General features: G+C 33.6%; 1 protein-coding gene across 14 annotated transcripts in view; it reads right to left on the reverse strand.

Moving 5' to 3' along the window:
• The window catches only part of lrch3 (leucine-rich repeats and calponin homology (CH) domain containing 3), a 69,599-nt gene that overhangs the window by 18,747 nt on the left and 31,290 nt on the right, over nucleotides 1-19,562 (reverse strand). For 5 of the 14 annotated variants that reach the window (XR_012394150.1, XR_012394152.1, XR_012394151.1 and 2 more), the window contains exons 4-17: nucleotides 18,659-18,764; nucleotides 17,081-17,217; nucleotides 14,393-14,502; nucleotides 12,825-12,918; nucleotides 12,621-12,735; nucleotides 10,226-10,368; nucleotides 10,078-10,145; nucleotides 8,624-8,669; nucleotides 8,386-8,508; nucleotides 7,642-7,689; nucleotides 7,058-7,111; nucleotides 2,925-2,996; nucleotides 406-433; nucleotides 204-317 (exon numbers count right to left, since the gene is read on the reverse strand). Coding sequence is in view for 8 of the 14 variants with exons in the window: in XM_068214867.2 (XP_068070968.1) it covers nucleotides 204-317; nucleotides 406-433; nucleotides 2,925-2,996; nucleotides 7,058-7,111; nucleotides 7,642-7,689; nucleotides 8,386-8,508; nucleotides 8,624-8,669; nucleotides 10,078-10,145; nucleotides 10,226-10,368; nucleotides 12,621-12,735; nucleotides 12,825-12,918; nucleotides 14,393-14,502; nucleotides 17,081-17,217; nucleotides 18,659-18,764 (1,258 nt within the window). In the remaining 6 variants the exon portion in view is untranslated. Of the gene's footprint in view, nucleotides 1-203; nucleotides 318-405; nucleotides 434-2,924; nucleotides 2,997-5,006; nucleotides 5,088-7,057; nucleotides 7,112-7,641; nucleotides 7,690-8,385; nucleotides 8,509-8,623; nucleotides 8,670-10,077; nucleotides 10,146-10,225; nucleotides 10,369-12,620; nucleotides 12,736-12,824; nucleotides 12,919-14,392; nucleotides 14,503-17,080; nucleotides 17,218-18,658; nucleotides 18,765-19,562 lie in introns of all 14 variants that reach the window. The other 9 variants (XR_012394154.1, XR_012394153.1, XM_073930158.1 and 6 more) reach the window with 4 other exon arrangements.

Consider the following 19,562-nt stretch of genomic DNA (forward strand, 5'->3'; position numbering starts at 1 on the left):
TTGTTTACCAAATAAAGTGGAGATTACCAGTTTTAATTTGTAATTTTGCAGATATTTTTCATGATCAAACTACAACATTAAACGCCAAATGACTTTTACGGTGCAATAAATAAATAAATAACAGGAATAGTTAATATAAATGCATAAATTTTAATCAACAAATGACCCAGAAAGCAGCAATCAGCTGCGTCAGGTAAACAAACCTTTTTTCTTCTCCTCTCGCTGACTCAGTCGAAACAGGTAACTCTCAGGCCTCTGATTGGGGCCGCGGGAGGGGGATAGTGCTGCAGGGCTGGGGTAACTGGGTGACTGGAGGGCTGTAGGACCAGAAAAACAACATCATTGGGATGAGGGGTGTAAAATAAAAATGCAAACTTGTATGAAAACAAAAACATTTATACATACCAGTGGGCGAGGCATAATCTTCACCTTGCTAATGATTGCAGAAGAAAGAAATAAGAAGATAGGATCAGTGGAAATATGATATATTTAAACACTTCATCTGTGGCATGCACTGATAGTGAACTCTATGCATGCATCTGACAAACAAATGTCCATCATGGATATTTCTTCCAGCTTTTGTGAGATTCGCCATAAACAAACATGCACATGCATTGGCTTAAATCTTACACCATGTACTAAACAGGCAAGATGTGACAGATTTCCAGAATTATTTACTCAATTAAGTTAAATACAGCTTAAAGAGAAGCTCAAATGGTACTTAAACGTGTCGTAATATTGTGTTGGAGTATCCTACTACAGGTTCAAATGCACCTAATGTCAGAAAACATTGTAATGTTGTCAGAATATGCATTTAACTTTAGATTCAATATGCAACGACTTTGATAAGGTTCATTTGAATCAATCTTCTATAAGCCAACTGCTCTGATTGGCCACATAGTCAAATTCGATTTAATTGGTCTTTCCGCATCTATTCAGTGTCAGAAATGCAACGCCCATTTTAGAGTGCTCATATGTTGCTGTAGGCGGGATTATTCAAATGTGGTACATTGATAGTGTCGACAGATCGGTGGCAGGCAAAATATTCGAAAATAAACTGTTTTGAGAACCAAGATCTATTGATCATGCACTTTTTTTGTCTTAAACAACTAATGCAGGCTGTTGTTTACATTGAAGCACAGCTATGTTACAAACTGCAAATCAGATGTATATTCCTTTTAAGACCCAAAACCTGCTCTTTAATCAAGTGATGTCTATTAATCTACATTATAGACACTTTCTCAGATTTTGGATAAATGTGAACCTGCAGCACAAAACACAGTTGTAAGTGTAAATATTTGGAAACTGATATACAGCTGAAGTCAGAATTATTAGCCCCCCTGAATTATTTGCGCCCCTGTTTATTTTTTTCCCTAATTTCTGTTTAATGGAGGGAAGACTGTTTCAGCACATTTCTAAGCATAATAGTTTTAAAAACCTATATCTAATAACTGATTTATTTTATCTTTGCCATGATGACAGTAAATAATATTTTACTTGATATTTTTCAAGACACTTCTATGCACCTTTAAGTGACATTTAAAGGTTTAACTGGGTTAATTAGGTGAACAAGGCAGGTTAGGGTAATTAGGCAAGTTATTGTAAAGCGATGGTTTGTTCTGTAGATTATTGAAAAGAATAGCTAAGGGGCTAATAATTTTGTCCCAAAAATGTTTTTTTTAAAAATTAACAACTGTTTTTATTCGAGCCAAAGTAAATCAAATAAGACTTTCTCCAGAAGAAAAAATATTATCAGACATACTGTGAAAATTTCCTTGCTCTGTTAAAAATCATTTGGGAAATATTTAAAAAGGAAGAAAAAAATCAAAAGGGGGCCAATAATTCTGACTTCAACTGTATATGCATAATTGGAAAGATGGATAAGTAAGATTTCTTTTGATGTATAGTTGTTTTGATTGGACAATATTTGGCCGAGAAAACTAATCTGAGTGTTCAAACAATTTAAATATTGAGAAAATCACCTTTAACGTTTTCCAAATTAGGTTGTTAGCAACGCATATTACAAATCAAAAATCCTATTTTGACATATTTACGGTATTAAATGTACTAAATATTTTCATTGGAAGAACACCTTCACTTAATATTTCAATAATTTTGACCTACAGTATACAATGTGTTTTGGCTATTGCCAAAAATACACTCATACTACAAAAGCAAAATTATGACAAAAACATAAATGTATGATGCTTGTTGCAGACTAACAACTGATCAAATTATGCTTTCCTCTGGGTATCTGCAGGTTTCTAAGAGTTATATTAAAGACTTTAAGATCTTTTAACACCAAAAAAAAATTACATTTAAGACCAGTTGTATAGTATAATATTATTGTACTGAATTTGCCAAAAAAAAAAACACAACACAACCAATTAATTGCGTCCTTAACACTTTATTATATATGTAATGAAAGAGTAAAACAACCTGTATTTAAACTGAATAATAATAATAATTATAATAATAATAATAATAATAACAATAATAATAATTACGATGCAGCAGAATCACAGTTTTTTAAGTAGATTTCAAAATGAAAATCTTCTTTACGAGGTCGGTTTGATTGCATTTATAAGACATTTTAAGACTAATTAAGGCCTTATTTTTATACTATTTAAGGATCCGCAGACTGTAATTTTGTGCAGGGTCACAAATTATATTTAATGTTTTCAAATTAAGACAAAAAAAAAGTACAATGTTTGCCACAGTTTAAAAATTCATCAAAATAATGTTTTCCTTTAATCTGCCTGTTTTTGACATGGTGTTAGACATGAGTGCCACCACCACAGTATCTCAGTGCAGTGACATTTTGAGAGTAAAATCATCAGAATAATATCCTCAATGAGCTGCTTTGCGTCTAAAGAAATGAAGCGATGAAGTCAGTTGATCTCCAGGCTCCTGCTCATCAGTACCTGTTGTGTACAGAAGGGGGCGATGGACATAGTGGGAGACACACAGCCATCCAGCAGCACAGCAGAGAGAGACTAGCAGCCACAGAGAAACCAGGACGGGTCAAAACAAAACCACAGGAATAAAGAAACCAAAGTAGGAAATAAACAGAGGGTTTGAGAAAACGAAAGGGTTTTGGAGTTTAGATTTTATAGGTTATTCCGGAAAACACTGCAGGACATGAACACCATAAAGAGAAATTATTGGATCAATAATGCATTCATTTATTTTTGAAAAAGCTCAAATGTTTTATTTTAAAAAGACATATAAAAAGTTAATAAATAAATATTACATATATAATATAATATAATTAAATAAAATAATAATTAATTTTAAAAAAATTATTTAATAACAAATTGGGAGCAGTTTATTGACATTTCCGAAGAAAATAATTAAGAAAAAATATCTGTTGTATTTGTATTTACAGAAATAAAGTATTAAAAACCTTATGCATTAAATACCTTTTTTAAAGATTTTTTGTGCATATAAAAAATTTAATAAATCATATGAAAAATGAATAAATCATATAAAAATATAATAAATAGAAATGCAAATGTTTCAAATAAAAAAAATAAATCATTTAAATTTTTTAAATATTTAAATAATTAATAATTCTTAAAATTATTTTCTAAACAAACAGATGAGGACTTTATTGACATTTCTGAGTAAAAAATAAATCAGGTAAAAAAATAAAAATGTTTAAATATGTTTAATTTATTATTTAAAAATGCATTAGGTTTTTTTATTATTTGGAAAAAGATAAAATATTTCATTTTAAAAAGGCACCATATAAAAAAATAAAAAATAAATATATAGTTAAAAAAATTTGTAAAACATTGTTAAGAAAAAATCCAATGTATACGTTTTACAAAAATAAAGCATTAAACACAATGCATGACGTTTTTTATAATTTAGATCATTTAAATTATTTAGATCATTTAAATTGCAGTTTATTGCCATTATTGAGTAAAAAAATAATAAAGAAAATTAAACAAAAGTGTATTGTCAATCAATATGAATCAATATGTATAATGTATTAAAAACCTCATGCATTAAATAAGGTCTTCTGATTTATTTGGAAAAGCTAAAATGTTTTATTTTAAAAAGATACAAAAAATAATAAATAATTAAAAATAAAACTATTTAAATGAAATCATAATGAATAATAAATAATATTTTATTAATATGAATAATATTAACACATTAATAATTCTTTATTTTTTTCTAAAAATGAGCAGTTCGACATTTGTTGGGTAAAAACAATCAAATGTGTTTGTATTTACAGAAATAAAGTATTAAAAACCTTATGCATTAACGTTTTTTATTATTTTGAAAAGCTAAAATATTTTATTTAAAAAAGGCATCATATGAAAAAGTAAAAATAAATAGAAAAAATATATGAAATGAAATAATAGTCCATAACTAATTATAATATATTTTTTATATTTAAATAATTAATACTTTTTTTTTAAATCTAAAGAAACTGTTAGCAGTTAATTGAATGAGCCAAATTATTAAGAAAAAAATTAAATGTATTTGTATTTACAGAAATAAAGTATATAAAAAAATCATGCATTAAAAAAGGGTTTTTGATTTTTTGGAAAAAGCTAAAAAATAAGTATTTTAAAAAGGCATAAAAAAGTTAATAAATACAAAATAAAATGATTTTAAATTAAATAAAATTATTAATAAATACATAACTATTTTTTAAAATTCTAAAGAAACTGTGAGCAGCAGAGTAAAAATATAATAAAGAAATAAAACCAAATGTATTTGTATTTACAGAAGTAGAGTAATGGGGGCTAAAATAAACAATCTTGCATAAATAAAGAAAAATTATCATAATTATTTTTATTTCTACCACTATTATTTTTACAATTACAAGTTTAATAAAATCAAGTTTAAAATAAAATAAATCACATCCATAGGCTTACTTTGCATCTACAGAAATTAAGTGAAGACTCCAAAACTATATCTAATGCAACACCAAAAAGAGATAAGGTTATTTTAAAGCATTTTTGGGTAAGTGTGTCTTTCTCTTTCACCTGTTTGTGAGAGTCTGGCCTCTTCTTTATAGTGTTGGTGTCTGTGTCTATCTCAAATATGAGTAGGGGCTCAAAATCACTCTGAACCAATCAGAAATACAGAAAGACAGACAGAGGGGAAAAATGACAGACAGGGAAGTAAAAAGAAGCCGGGCAGGCATGTTAAAGATGCACGCTGGGAGAAAGCAGACCTAATATTAAAGATGCAATCAGTACCTTTTAATGTGCAGTAAACAGCATATAAAGCAGGTCACATGGGAAAAATTAGGAGACCATTTAAAAATATTCTCTGTATTTTTGTGAATTTCGAACTTGTATTAAGGCTGCACAATATATCATTTCAGCATCGATATCACAATGTGCTATAGTCACATCACACAATCTGCAATGTAGGGTTGTGATTATTAAACAATTCACAGCATTGTGGCGGCTTTTCAAATCTTAACATCAAGAGTGAATTACTTGTATTTGTTTTTAAGGGCTGTGACTAAGCATTTAGGCACAGTAAATTAGATTAATAGTACAATCCTTTTAATATTTACTCAATGAAAATAATACATTATTATTATATTATACAGTGATTATTTAATTTCTGTTCCTGAATACTGTTAGACTCCACAGAAAAATCCTAAATCATTGTTTACTTCATTTGAATCTTTGCTGTTATTTTAAAACTTTGCTTGTCGTTTTTTAAAATAGTATTTTATGCTTATACGCTCCCCTACAAAATCATCCCAATCAATTTAAAATTATGAATTCTTTACAAATAGAGATATACAAGTCATCTGGTGAAATTGTCTTCATATCACAATATATATACACTCACCAGCCACTTTATTAGGTACACATTACTAGTACCAAGTTAGACCTCCTTTTGCCTTCAGAACTGTCTTAATCATCTGTGGCAGAGATTCAAAAATGTACTGGAAATATTCCTCAGAGATTTTGCTCCATATTGGCATGATAGCATCACACAGTTGCTGCAGATTTGTCGGCTGCACATCCATGATGCCAATCTCCCGTTCCACCACATCCCAAAGGTGCTCTATTGGATTGAGCTCTGGTGACTGTGGAGGCCATTTGAGTACAGTGAACTCATTGTCATGTTCAAGAAACCAGTCTAAGATGATTCACGCTTTATGACATGGTGTGTTATCCTGCTGGAAGTAAGCATCAGAAGATAGGTACACTGTGGTCATAAAGGGATGGTAACGGATCAGAAAGGGATGCCTTTCTATCAGCTGGAACCAGTCTGGCCATTCTCCTCTGACCTCTTTCATCAACAAGGCATTTGCGCTCACAGAACTGCCGCTCACTGTATATTTTCTCTTTTTTAAACCATTCTCTGTAAAAACTAGAGATGGTTGTGAGTAAAAATCCCAGTAGATCAGCAGTTTCTGAAATACTCAGAGCAGCTCGTCTGGCACCAACAATCATGCCACGTTCAAAGTCACTTAAATCCCCTTTCTTCCCCATTCTTATGCTCGCTTTGAACTACAGCAGATCGTCTTGACCATGTCTACATGCATAAATGCATTGAGTTGCTGCCAAGTGATTGGCTGAATAGAAATTTGCGTTAACAAGCAGTTGCACATGTGTAATTAATAAAGTGGCCAGTGAGTGTATATTGCAGTAAAAAAAATTGCAATGTCAGTTTTTCCCGATATCATGCAGCCCCTTATTTATATATGTTGAGTTTCCATAAAATAAATTTTTATGCTATTAAAACCATTAATGGCATTTCTTCTCAATTTAAAGCAATAAAAAATTACTTATTTTTCCATGGCTGTATACATGCACGGACACAGATCTATATTTCTACATCATATATCATAATCTACTTGCTTTTTCCTTCATGTTTTGAACACAACTTTATAACTGAGTGCACCTTTAAAGCATGTTAGCAGTTTAAACTGATCAGAGAAGCAGTAATATCCTTAAATCCTGTTAATACATTAAGCAAAGTTGTAAAGATTAATCCCGATGTCTGTTAATGTAAGTGAATGAGATGGAGCAGAAATGATGCGTGATCTGAGCTGATTGGCTCTTACCATGAAGAGGGCGGAGTCATCAGTGTGGGTGGAGCGTCGGGAGGGGTACAGACTCTGGGGTGGGACAGTATGCAAATGACTACAAGGTCTCACACACACACACACAAGCTTTCTCTCTGACACTCACACACATACAAATGCACGCATACAAACAAACAAACGCATGGATGCACAAAAAAGCATGCACACAAACACAGACACACGCAAACACACACACACAAACAAGCACACATAAATAAACAAACACACGCACCCACACAGAAATAAACACAAACATAGACACAGACACAGACACACAGACACACACACACACACACACACACACACACACACACACACACACACACACACACAAACAAACAAACAAACAAACAAACAAACAAACACACACAAACACACACAACACACACAAAATAGTGTTTTTCTTACACACACATCTGATTTGCTATCGTTGTGGGGATAGCATAAACCTCTCACGGATAACAAAGGCAAACAACAATACACACAACCCCGCACACACAAAGAGCAGGATGGACTAAAGGATGAACGGGAAGTGAATGATCACATGTGAAGACGAGACTCACCTCACTGTCTGTTGGACTGAGCTTTGTCGGGCTCTGAGACGACTTGTGCTGAAAATACAGAAATAGAAAATGATCTTATCTTCATCATCATCAGGAACATTGGGAAGACTGGATGCTAAAGATATCACCTTAAACATCCAAAAGCATTTAATATTCCTGCTGTAACATTCATTTAACTAATCATTTATTGATGTATAATTAAATAATCAATTTCAGTAGTCGAAAAGTTTGGTTAAGAAAAGCTTAAATGGAACAAGTCTGCAACAGAGTCTGCTTGCGTTTGACTGAGGTAATATTTAATAAGAATATTGCCGAAATTCGACAAAAATAAAAAACTGAAAGCGAATGCTACGGTTCTTCATTTAGCTAGTCAAAAATCATGTTTCAATGTGCTGTTGGGATAAGTCAGTTTCACTTGACAAAATGCACACATAAAAGGTTTATCATTTTGATCAAATGTCAGATTTACTGCATTTTAATGACACAATGCTTCCCAATGCATACATTTATATAGTTGTATAGTAGTTTTGTATAATTATTGCAGACTGAATACTGCACTGCATCTGTGCACACCACATCTTAAAACCATGAAACTATTTGAGAAAAAAAAAAGCAGAAACAGGACATATTTTGAGTTAAATGCATGAAATGAGATCTGTTGAGAACTGTTGCTGACTTCAGGGGTTGGCCTACCAAAATCAGTGTCGCACTCCATTTGGCTGACACAAAACTGTGTGCAAGTACCTTGACGAAATTCATAACAGCGTCCCTCTGCACTGATCGTGTTTTCTGTCTCTCCTCCTCGTACCGCAGCGCCGCCAGCTGAGCTTCTCGTCTCACTCGCTCCACACCACCACCAGCAGACCGCTGACACACAAAACACAGTCAAACTACAGGCTTCTGCTTTTTATGCTGAATAATAATAATAATAATAATAATAATAATAATAATAATAATAATAGGTGTGTGCAGGGACTCTCACCTGGTTATGAGCATATGAAGATGAGCCTGATGAATCCGAGCCTCCACTGATGGCAAAACAAATGTTAGAGAATGCACACATGACATTTCTAATTCACACACAGAATTATTTCTTTTAATTCTTTTTTTTATTGTTGATACCTTAAACTTTCAGCACTCAACATTTTGATAATTGCATTGTATGGTTATAAGCACACGACTCAATTAAAATAGCTAATCAAGTACCCATCTAAAAGATTTTCTTAGGTACTAATATGCAGATTCAAGGTACAATATGGGCAATTTACATACTGATACTTTAGATTTTATTTTGAACATAAAAAATAACTATAAAGATACTAATAAACAAAGCACAATAATATCCTAAAAGTATACTATTAATGTAGAGTGGTGAAGAGGTATGATTACATAAGTAGCAATCCATGACAATAAATATTAAATCATTAACAATAATCATCAAAATAATTCCATGATTCTGTCAACTACTTAGATAGATGGATGATAGACGGATGGAGGGATGGATGGATGGATGGATGGATGGATGGATGGATGGATGGATGGATGGATGGACGGACGGACAGTCAGACAGAAGGATGGATGGTTGGATGTATGTATGTATGTATGTATGTATGTATGTATGTATGGATGTATGGATGGATGGATGGATGGATGGATGGATGGATGGATGGATGGATGGATGGATGGATGGATGGATGGATGGACGGACGGACGGACGGACGGACGGACGGACGGACGGACAGAAGGATGGATGGTTGGATGTATGTATGTATGTATGTTTGTATGGATGGATGGATGGATGGATGGATGAATGTATGGATAGATGGACGGACGGACAGACAGTCAGACAGAAGGATGGATGGTTGGACGTATGTATGTATGTATGTATGGATGGATGGATGGATGGACGGACGGATGGATGGACGGATTGACGGATAGACGGATGTATGCATGTATGGATTGGATGGATGGATGTATGTATAGATGCATGTATGGATGGTTGGATGGATGGTTGGATGGAAGGACGGATGGACGGATAGACTGATGTATGTAAGGACTGATTGGATGGATGGATGGATGGATGGTTTGATTGGATGGATGGATGGATGGATGGATGGATGGATGGATGGATGGAAGGAAGGAAGGAAGGAAGGACGGCCGAACAGTCGAACGGACAGACAGACAGATGAATAGATGGGATGGATGATTGGACAGATAAGACAGATGGACAGACAGGGGATTTATAAACAGAAAAATCTACAAAAATAGCAAATATATTAATTATGATTCATTATTAATCATAATTATTAATTATGATTTTAATAATTAAATGTGTGTGTTTACATATGTTTACAGTGTGTGTGTGTGTGTGTGTGTGTGTGTTATATATTTTCCTTGTACATTTTATTTGCAGTGAAGTTGTAATCAGGTCAGTACCGGTTATGTAAGGAGGTTTGCCGTCTTGGGTCATCAGTTCTGGATGGACTGGTTTTCACAGGTGAACCCTGGAAACACGCAATACTGTGCTTAGCCTTGTGAAAACAAAAGTAACTGTGATGTGATCAATCATCACACACACACACACCTCTCTGGTGATGCGTCTTTCAATGTAGGCCATGAACTGAGAGCTGAGGCTTACTGACTCCACTCTACGGCTCCGCCCCTCCTCATCATCATCCTCAGCTGTACAGCTGTCAATGAAGTCTATCTGCTCCATCTCTGACTCCACTACAGAAAGACAAAACAACACTTAAATGAAAAGTTAATATGAGAAACCGCAAGCTTAAAGGGACAGTTCACTCAAAAATCAAACAAAACAATATATTCTGACAATGCTGGAAACTGATCTCCATAGTATGAACAAAAAAACACTATAGAAGTCAATGGCTTCTTCCAAGCATTCCTCAGTTTAGCCTTCTATGAGATTAACAGGAGAGAGAAATTGAGGTAAAGAATGAGTAAACAATGGCAGAATTTTAGTTTTGGATGAACTGTGTCGTCAATGCATTGATACTGACACATAGATATATACACTAGATTTCGCATACAGGCCCTGAGTATGCTTCAATAGCGCTGCCACATTTGTACAGTGCTCCAAGGACAAATGTCAATCAGCCGCACTAGTCAAGATTAAAGCCAACATAAAGATGCGGAACTTTAGCGCTGTGTACGGGTGTAGTAATGAGCAAACAAAGAAAACAAAGCACAAAGGAAGAACATTTCATAGGTAAGATTTCGTTTTTTTACGCTTTTGTATGTTCAAGTAACGTTACTAATAATAACACAGTCACACACTGCAGTGATCATAATGTAAAGTAGCAACTCGCACTAAAATTTAGACTTATGCTAGTTTTGTTGAATACAATAAGCTAACAATGTAAATGAAATATGAAAACAAGACAGGGCAGTGCCAGAAACCTTTATTGCATTATTGTCAGAAAAAAAATCAACGAGTCGTTCATAACGGAGATTTATTCACCAATGAATCACTCCCTTTGTTAGAATTAGAAGTGAAATCGGGAGAGGATATGCATTTCAGGACACGGATTAGATCAAATTTAACAGGTAAAAATATATATATATATTATTTAATATATATATTAAAAATATAAAAAATATATTTCCATGCACACAAACACACGCTCTTTGTTTCCAATGCCCGTGCGATCACTGATCCATCAATGTAGAAAAGTGATGTCAAATTATAATGTTCGTAATTTTAAATAAATACTGACCTCTGGGAAAACTTTCCATCATGGATATATGTATACATGTGTATTAGGCTTGGGCTGTAATACGATAATACGGTATACCACAGGATCTAAAATTAGCATTAGTGTCAGTTTCAATACCGTTATACCGTCAAAAAAACCATGCACTTAAACAGTAGACAAGTATTAAATATTAAAATTATTTATTTAATCCCTACAAATGCATATGCGTGATTTTCATCACGGGACAGTGTGGAGGAGAGAGAGAGAAAGAGAGAAAGAGGAAGAAAGAGGGAGAGGTGGCAGTTTGGCAATATTTCCGGTTTCGACCGAACGAGAAGGGAGACGGGGTAAATACGAACTGGAAGTCTACATTCCCGCTGCTCTACTGCGGGAGCCGACCAGATATTTCGCGGTGCGGGAATGAGTTTCCGAATAAAGCGTGGGGCGGGAGCGGTCTGTAACACTGGTGTAATTTGTAAGGGAGCGGCCGCGTGGATGCTGTTTGTTTGTTTGTGTGTGTGAGTATGAGAGAGAGCATAGTGCTATGCGTCTCTCTCTGTGTGTGTGTGTGTGTGTGTGTGTGTGTGTGTGTGTGTGTGTGTGTGTGTGTGTGTGCGTGCGTTCGTGCGTGCGTGCGTGCGTGCGTGTTTGAGAATTAGAGAGCGTAGTGCTGTGCTTTTCTCTCTCTCTGTGTGTGTGTAAGAATGAGAGAGAGAGAGAGAGAGAGAGTGAGAGAGAGAGAGAGAGAGAGAGAGAGAGAGAGAGAGAGAGAGAGAGAGAGCATCCTGCACAGATCTCTAATACGAACAAGACAAACAGGTGACTGCTAACCAAAGGTCGCATGTACGGTATTCAGTTCCTGAATGGTTTAGGCACAAGCCAACAGTTTGACGAGTCTTACGTCATTTTTTTTTTAATTATGCATGGTAATACCGGATACTGGGGTAAAATAGGGAGAAGGTTTGACAGTATCAAAATTTGGATACCGCCCAAGCCTAATGTGTACATATCTTTTGCTCTGGATGGCCAGTACTCCACTGCACCTTACTCCCACATTCCTGTCAAAGGAACGTTACCCTGTAGTAAAAAGGCTGCTCTATTGACACACACCTTCTAACAGACAACAATAGCATAGGTGACATCTAGTGCAAATATCTATGATACTGACACTCACAAAAATATCAAGTTTGATTTCAGAGAGACTTAAAAAAATCCTGAAAAGAACATTTTTATGCAGTTTAGAGTCTGATTTAATTGAAATCTGACTTGTGCCGTTGGTGATGTGAGTCGCCGTCCGGTGATCGTCTCGTTCTCGTCTCTGTCTTTGCTCTTTGGTGATTTCAGCCACTCTCAACGGCAAGTCTGACAACTCATCTGAAGGCTTCATGAAGAGAAAGAAAACAAAACTATAATAAAATCAACGGTGCATTACTGATTATATGTATGATCCAGTGAGCTGAAAGCACTTGCCTCATTTCCGGACCACCTCTTGTCTCCACTGTCCACACTGTTGAAGCCAGAGTCCAGAGCTCCATACGGTCGGCCGGAGTACAGATCCTCCACACTGAAAATAGTACAGCATGTTACATCCGGTTTGGAGATGATCAAACACACAGAAATAGCCTGCTAGGCTGAACTAACTCTAAAATAACTTTGACATCTTTGTATTTTTGCTTTTATTTTGAAAGGTGAAAATGTGAGTGATGCTTGACAAGTTATGCATTATAGTTAATTATATACTTTTAATAACTAACAATAAACTAACAATAATAATAATAATAATAATAATAATAATAATAATAATAATAATAATAATAATAATAATAATAATAATAATAATGTTTAATTTATTTATTTTTATTTGATCTTATATTTTCATAATATAATATAATATAAACATATTATTAAATATTATTTAAATATATAATATATATATTGTATTTTTAATAATGATTTATTAGGGGTTTTCACCTTTATTAACAGGACAGTGTAGTGTATTGACAGGAAAGTTTGGGGAGCAGAGAGAGAAGAAGGATCGGCAAAGGACCTCGAGGTGGGAATCGAACTCGGGTCGCCGTGAGCACCGGAGTGCATGTGTTGACGCACTAACCACTACACCACTTTAATAATTATTTTAAAAATATTTTTTTTGAATAAATGTCATTTTTGTAATGTTTTATTTTATTTTATATTAGGTTTTATATTGTCCTCTACTTCATTAATTTGGCTTAAAAGTTCTCCTGTTTAATTAAATTCATTTATTATTTTGTTTTAAACAAAAGTATATGTCATTTATTGTAAAGTTTTATTTAATATTTTATTTAATACATTTTTTATACAATTTCACATTCCATTTTACTTGAATTATATTTAATGTTTAATTTTATGCAATGTTCTATTTTGCTTTATTTTACTTATTTCATAGTATAAATGCTTATTTAAGTTTAGATTTTATTTAATAACTTGCATTGTATTTTATACGGTTTTACATTATTTTATTGTATTTTTTAAACTTAAATGGCAAAAATGTAAAAATCTATAACTAAATAAGTGTTTTTCATGGCTAAGTTTGATCCAATAGCTTTAAAATTGTGTGAAAATTCCACTCATTTATTTCATTACTTTTATTTTTATTTTTTTAAAAGCCATCCAGCTAAATAAAAGTCTTATTAAAACAGCAGCACACCACTCCCCATCTGTAAATACTTACAAATACTATTAAAACAAGATGACAAAAAAATACACGTCATAAATAAAATACACTGTAGTAGTTGGCGCACAAAATTTCAACTAAAAATAAATAAAAAGGTTTCTGTCATTTGAGACGTTTGATCTCTAAATCATCAGGTATCCCTGCAATGTATCATCTCCCCATTCCTTCATTCTAATCAATGCAATCTTTCATTCTTTCAGTGTGTTTTCCTGGCCTTTTATCATCAGCATCTCCTGCTCTGTGCGTCCTCTGAGATTCGCTGATAAACAGCGGCTCACGTGAATGAGGGTGCGGATGAAATGTCAAAAGTAAAGTTTGTTCTTACCAGGAGCCGAAAGGCAGAGGCCTTCTGTCGTAGTCTGGAAGCTCTGATGCTGCTTTACACGCCTCCATGTTCAGATATTTAAATATGTGGATCTTTCCCTTTATACAGATCTGGAAACACATCAGTAGACAAGATATTCAAGATTTGTAAGCTGCATAACTACTGTATTAAAAATATGGTTAAAAAGCATGGAGAAATTGATCAATTTTTACAATTGGGTCTCATTAGTAGTTAATAGATTTACTAACATGAATTAATAATGAACAATACATGTACCAGATTTAATAATCATAGTTCAACATTTACTAAGGCATTATTAAAATCCAGATTCATGCTTGTTAACATTATTTAATGTATTGTGAGTTAAGAATGAACAACTTTATTTTCATTAATGTTTATTAACAAAGATGAATATATACTGTATTAAATATAATGTTCATACTAGTAAATACATATTAAAGTGTAACTCAAAAACCTGTTCACTTTCATAAAGTAAAACAATATATATATATATATATAAACAACAGTTCTGTCTGGTCCTCAAGCAGAGGACGCACTACACTTTGACAAATATTCCTGCTTTTGGGCAACATAATGTACTTTCGAAACTATTTTAGTCAAGAATGTAGTTGTTTAGATTGCAACTATGCAGTTTATTTATAAGGATATTATTTAAAAAAAACACCAGATGGCTACTGTGTATTTACAAAGAATAAATCAATCTAGAATTATTTTTATTCTATCTGCATAGAAAACGGTCATTTTGAACTCAGTGTCTTTCACATCATATAATATCGTGTTTTTGTATTTTTATAACTTCATGGCAAATACGAAACAATACAAAGGCTATACAAATACAATTAAACAAACCATTTAGATTATATTACACTTTTTGCATTAATATTAAGACAAATTCAAAAACCTTTTCTGGCAAATCAAAACTAAAAAACTATTTCAGAGTATTGTTAGCAGCCACACGATTAATTGCTTTTGTTTTATTTGTTAATTTTTTACTCATAAAGAGATGCTAGTCATTGACATGCATTTTATGATTGTTGCTACCAGGGATACAGCTACGACCAAATGTTAACAAGAATTATTCATATTATTTCTTAAACTACCCATTAATTATATTTTATTAGCATTTATTCCTACCCCAACCCTCACAGTAATGTAAAAACAGCAATTATACAGACTATTAATTATTTTAATACTTAAATTACCCATTTTTTGTATTTTATTAAACGTCTACCCCAACCATCACAGTACTCTAAAACAGTAATAATACAGACTATTATTTTTATTATTAATTAAATTAACCGTTACATTGTTTTTTTATTACCATCTACCCCTACCCTAAACCCAAGCATCACCGTACTATAAAAACAGTAATTATACAGAGTATTATTCATATTATTTACTAAACTGCCCTATAAATGTATTTTATTAATGTCTATCCCTACACCAATCCTAAACCCAAGCATCACAGTATTGAGAAAACAGTATTTATATTGATTAATATTCATATTATTAATTAAATAACTTATTAAATATATTTTATTAATGTCAATCCCTACCCCAAGCCTAAAACCAAGCATCACAGTAATATAAAAACAGTAATTATACGGAGTATTATTCATATTATTCACTAAATTACCCATTAAATGTATTTTATTAATGTCTATCCCAACCCCAAACCCAAAACCAACCATCACAGTATTGAGAAAACAGTATTTATATAGATTAATATTCATATTATTAATTAAATTACCCATTAAATGTATTTTTTAATGTCAATTCCTACCGCAACCCTAAACCCAAGCATCACTGTACTATAAAAGCAGTAATCATACAGAGTATTGTTCATATTATTTACTAAATTACCCATCAAATGTAGTTTATTTTTGTCTATCCCTACCCCAACCCTAAACCCAATCATCACAGTACTGTGAAAACAGTAATTATCTGACTATTAATCATATTAATAATTAAATAACTCATAAAAGTGTATTTCATTATTGTCTACCCCTACCATCATAGTAACGTAAAAACAGTAATTATTGGTGAACAGTGTCAGAAAAAGTTTGCTATATTGATGTGCATATCCACAGCTGTATTCCTTCCCAACTTTACTGCATGTTATGAATCACTAAGGACCACAATTTCAGCTTAAAGGCATCTTTAATGCTCTAAGCCCGAGGATGAGTGAATTAACTACACATTTGAGCTATCACTTTATTATTTATTTATGTTTTAATGCCATATCAGAAGCATTGACTATATTCATGGCAAAACCTCTACTAAATATACAATATATAACAAGCAATCCTATCGGGTTTCTAATTGAACATTCATAGTACAAAAAAACATACTAAAAACAACAACACTGAAAGGAGTAATATACAATCTCTTAGTTAGATTCATGATTCAATTTTCTAAATTTCCTGTAGAAAGACACATTTCCCTTAATAAAAACGCCCTCTAATATAATTTAAAAATACATTTTCTATTTAAATATGTTTTATCATTGTCAGAACATTCTTACACAAGTGACAAATAGGGTTTTTTAATCCCCCTCTCAATAAATATGAGTGTAGCTATCCCTTTAACTCCTGTATAAATCCTGTGTAAATCCCGGGGTTTGACTTTATTGTGATCAATAGTTCAGAAAGTGGACGCTGTTTTTACCTGTGCAGGTGGGCTCTGCAGAGGATTGTTGTCCAGAATGATGCTCTGAAGGTGTCTGAGATTGCGGTAACACACTGGGATTGACGTCACCTTATTACAGGAGAAATCCAGCCGCACCAACGGCAGCTCCGCCAGCTCTGCAAACCAGAGAAAACACACAAATGACACAACAGTATACAAAGAAAGCTTAGTTGTTTCAGTGCATGGAGTGGGGTACGGCTGGGTAAAAAAAATAATCAAATAAATGTTGTTGTTTTATTAATATTTTTTAAGTGGTTCATTCAAGATTGCTAAAATACATACTGTGATTTATTAGAGTGAAATAGTCCAAGCTTTAAAATTATTTTCTAAATGTAAGATGTATCACTCTAATTACTTGCTGCTGTTGGTTAACTGTATGTTGCATTTCTTTTAGGCTGCATTGACACTGCAGATCTTGATGGTCAATCCCGATTTTGTGACTGTATCCAATTTTTTTGATGACCTGCTAACATAATCTTTTAAAAGTGACTCGTATACGTTTGTCTGCATTTACACAGCACACGGCAAAGGCGCAATAATCAGGAAAAAAAAAAAAAAAAAAAAAGAGCGGGCACTGACTAACAGCTGATAATTAAAGCGTGCTCTTTTCTCTATTCCTGTATGTAATCTGTTTGCAGCTTTTGACAAGCTGTTTTACTATTGTTTATGACAGAAAGGTTCTCATTTGTCCATCTTCTTTTGATATATAGGCTTTTTTAAACCTTTAGGCATCTTAATATAATGTCCATGGCATGATTTAAGAATGTGATGTATGCACTAGTTTTATATTAGTTTATACTGGTTACGTGGCTGACATTGCGCTCTCTCGCTCTCAATAACACGCTTAAATACCTGTGCTATATGACAATATAAAAGCTGTTTAAGTCCTTGTGTGTGAGATTTAAGGTTTGGGACTCCGTTGAAGTCTGTTCTGAAATGAAAGTGTCAGACTTGACGCCATGACGCCTTGCTTTCTTATACTACCATTTTAAAATAAATAAATAAATAAGACAATCACAAAGTTGAGTTTAGTCAGTCCTGATTTTCATACAACTGTTTTTTGTTTTAATATTCTGTATTTTATTTCTGGAGTTTTGTAAGTGTGAGATGAGAGAACATCAGGAGAAGTGTGCTATTATAGGGATGGACAGGGCTAGAAAAATCACTGGCCTGACATCCATTGTGTTTTCTAGCAAGGCTACCAAAATCTTAATTTCTAATTTTCAACTAAAAATGACAAACTATACCTCCTCCTAATAGGGAAAACCAGCAACAATCGAGAATGCATGATTATATGGTGTCATAGCTTTGCAAGCAGAAAATGTCACTATAATGAAAGTCAATGGTTCAGAAACAGCCCCGATCATAACGAAAGGGTAGTCAATTTGCCCAGAATGTATTGCTGAGTTTTAATGTAAATCTGCAGACTGTTTTCATGTGAGGGTTGAAATTTGGGCTAGATTTGAGGTAGGGGGAGATAATGTAGGGTTTATAAAGTATAAACTTAATAACGTCTATGGGAAGTCCCCACAATGTGTGTGTATGTGTGTTTCTGACCAGGTGGCAGGCGGACGAGGTGGTTTCTGCGGATGTTGAGGTCGCGCAGAGCTTCCAGCTGACCGATCTGTGGAGGAAGCGTCTGGATCTCATTACAGCTGACGTCCTGGAGGAGACGAAGAGGATTAATCAGTGATGTGCAGAGCGAGAGGAATTGTGCAGATTAGGGCTACACAACACATCGTTTTAGCGTCGATATCGCAAAGCGCACATTGGCAACAGTCTTATTTGACCAGAAGCAACCAAATTGTTTTGAATTACAGGATTTATAGGGAATTTATACGATTTATGCAAAAAAAAAAATGTATCTTTTTTTTCTTAATTTTTGTGTTGTTTCTAGTCCAAATATCTAAATTTTATTTTTCTTTCCTCACTGGTAAATTTACGGAAAAAACTGACCTATTTGATTTATTTCTTCTGAAGGAAAAAAAATAAAAAAATACAGCGATCCCTTGCTATAACACAGTTCACTTTTCGTGACCTCAGAGTTTCACCGATTTTTTTCGTGTAATTTGACATGCTTTTTTACAGCACATTGTGTTCTGCATCCTGATTGGTTGAAGACCATTGTCAATTAATCATCGCCGTGCCGTGTCTCCTGTACAGTGCAGAATGAGTTCAGCTTGCCAAACTTACATAAACTTTGATTGCTAGCAGTGTATTCAGGTACAGAACTTGAATAATCACAATGCAAAAATGCTTAGTCTCGTTTCTAGTCCGACAGTGGTCCCACATTAATCTTCAATTGCTAGCAGTGTGCCTCTGAAGTGCTGTAAGTCTTGAAGTAGTAAGTTTTCTCCCCACAATGTTGACGAAACATTTTGCACCGTCAAAGGCACCTGCAGGAGCACCCAAAAGGCAGAGGAAGATGCTAACCATCGCAAAAAAAGTTGAACTTCTGGAC

Source organism: Danio rerio, chromosome 18 (genome assembly GCF_049306965.1).
Source record: "Danio rerio strain Tuebingen ecotype United States chromosome 18, GRCz12tu, whole genome shotgun sequence".
Classification (NCBI taxonomy): Eukaryota; Metazoa; Chordata; class Actinopteri; order Cypriniformes; family Danionidae; genus Danio; species Danio rerio.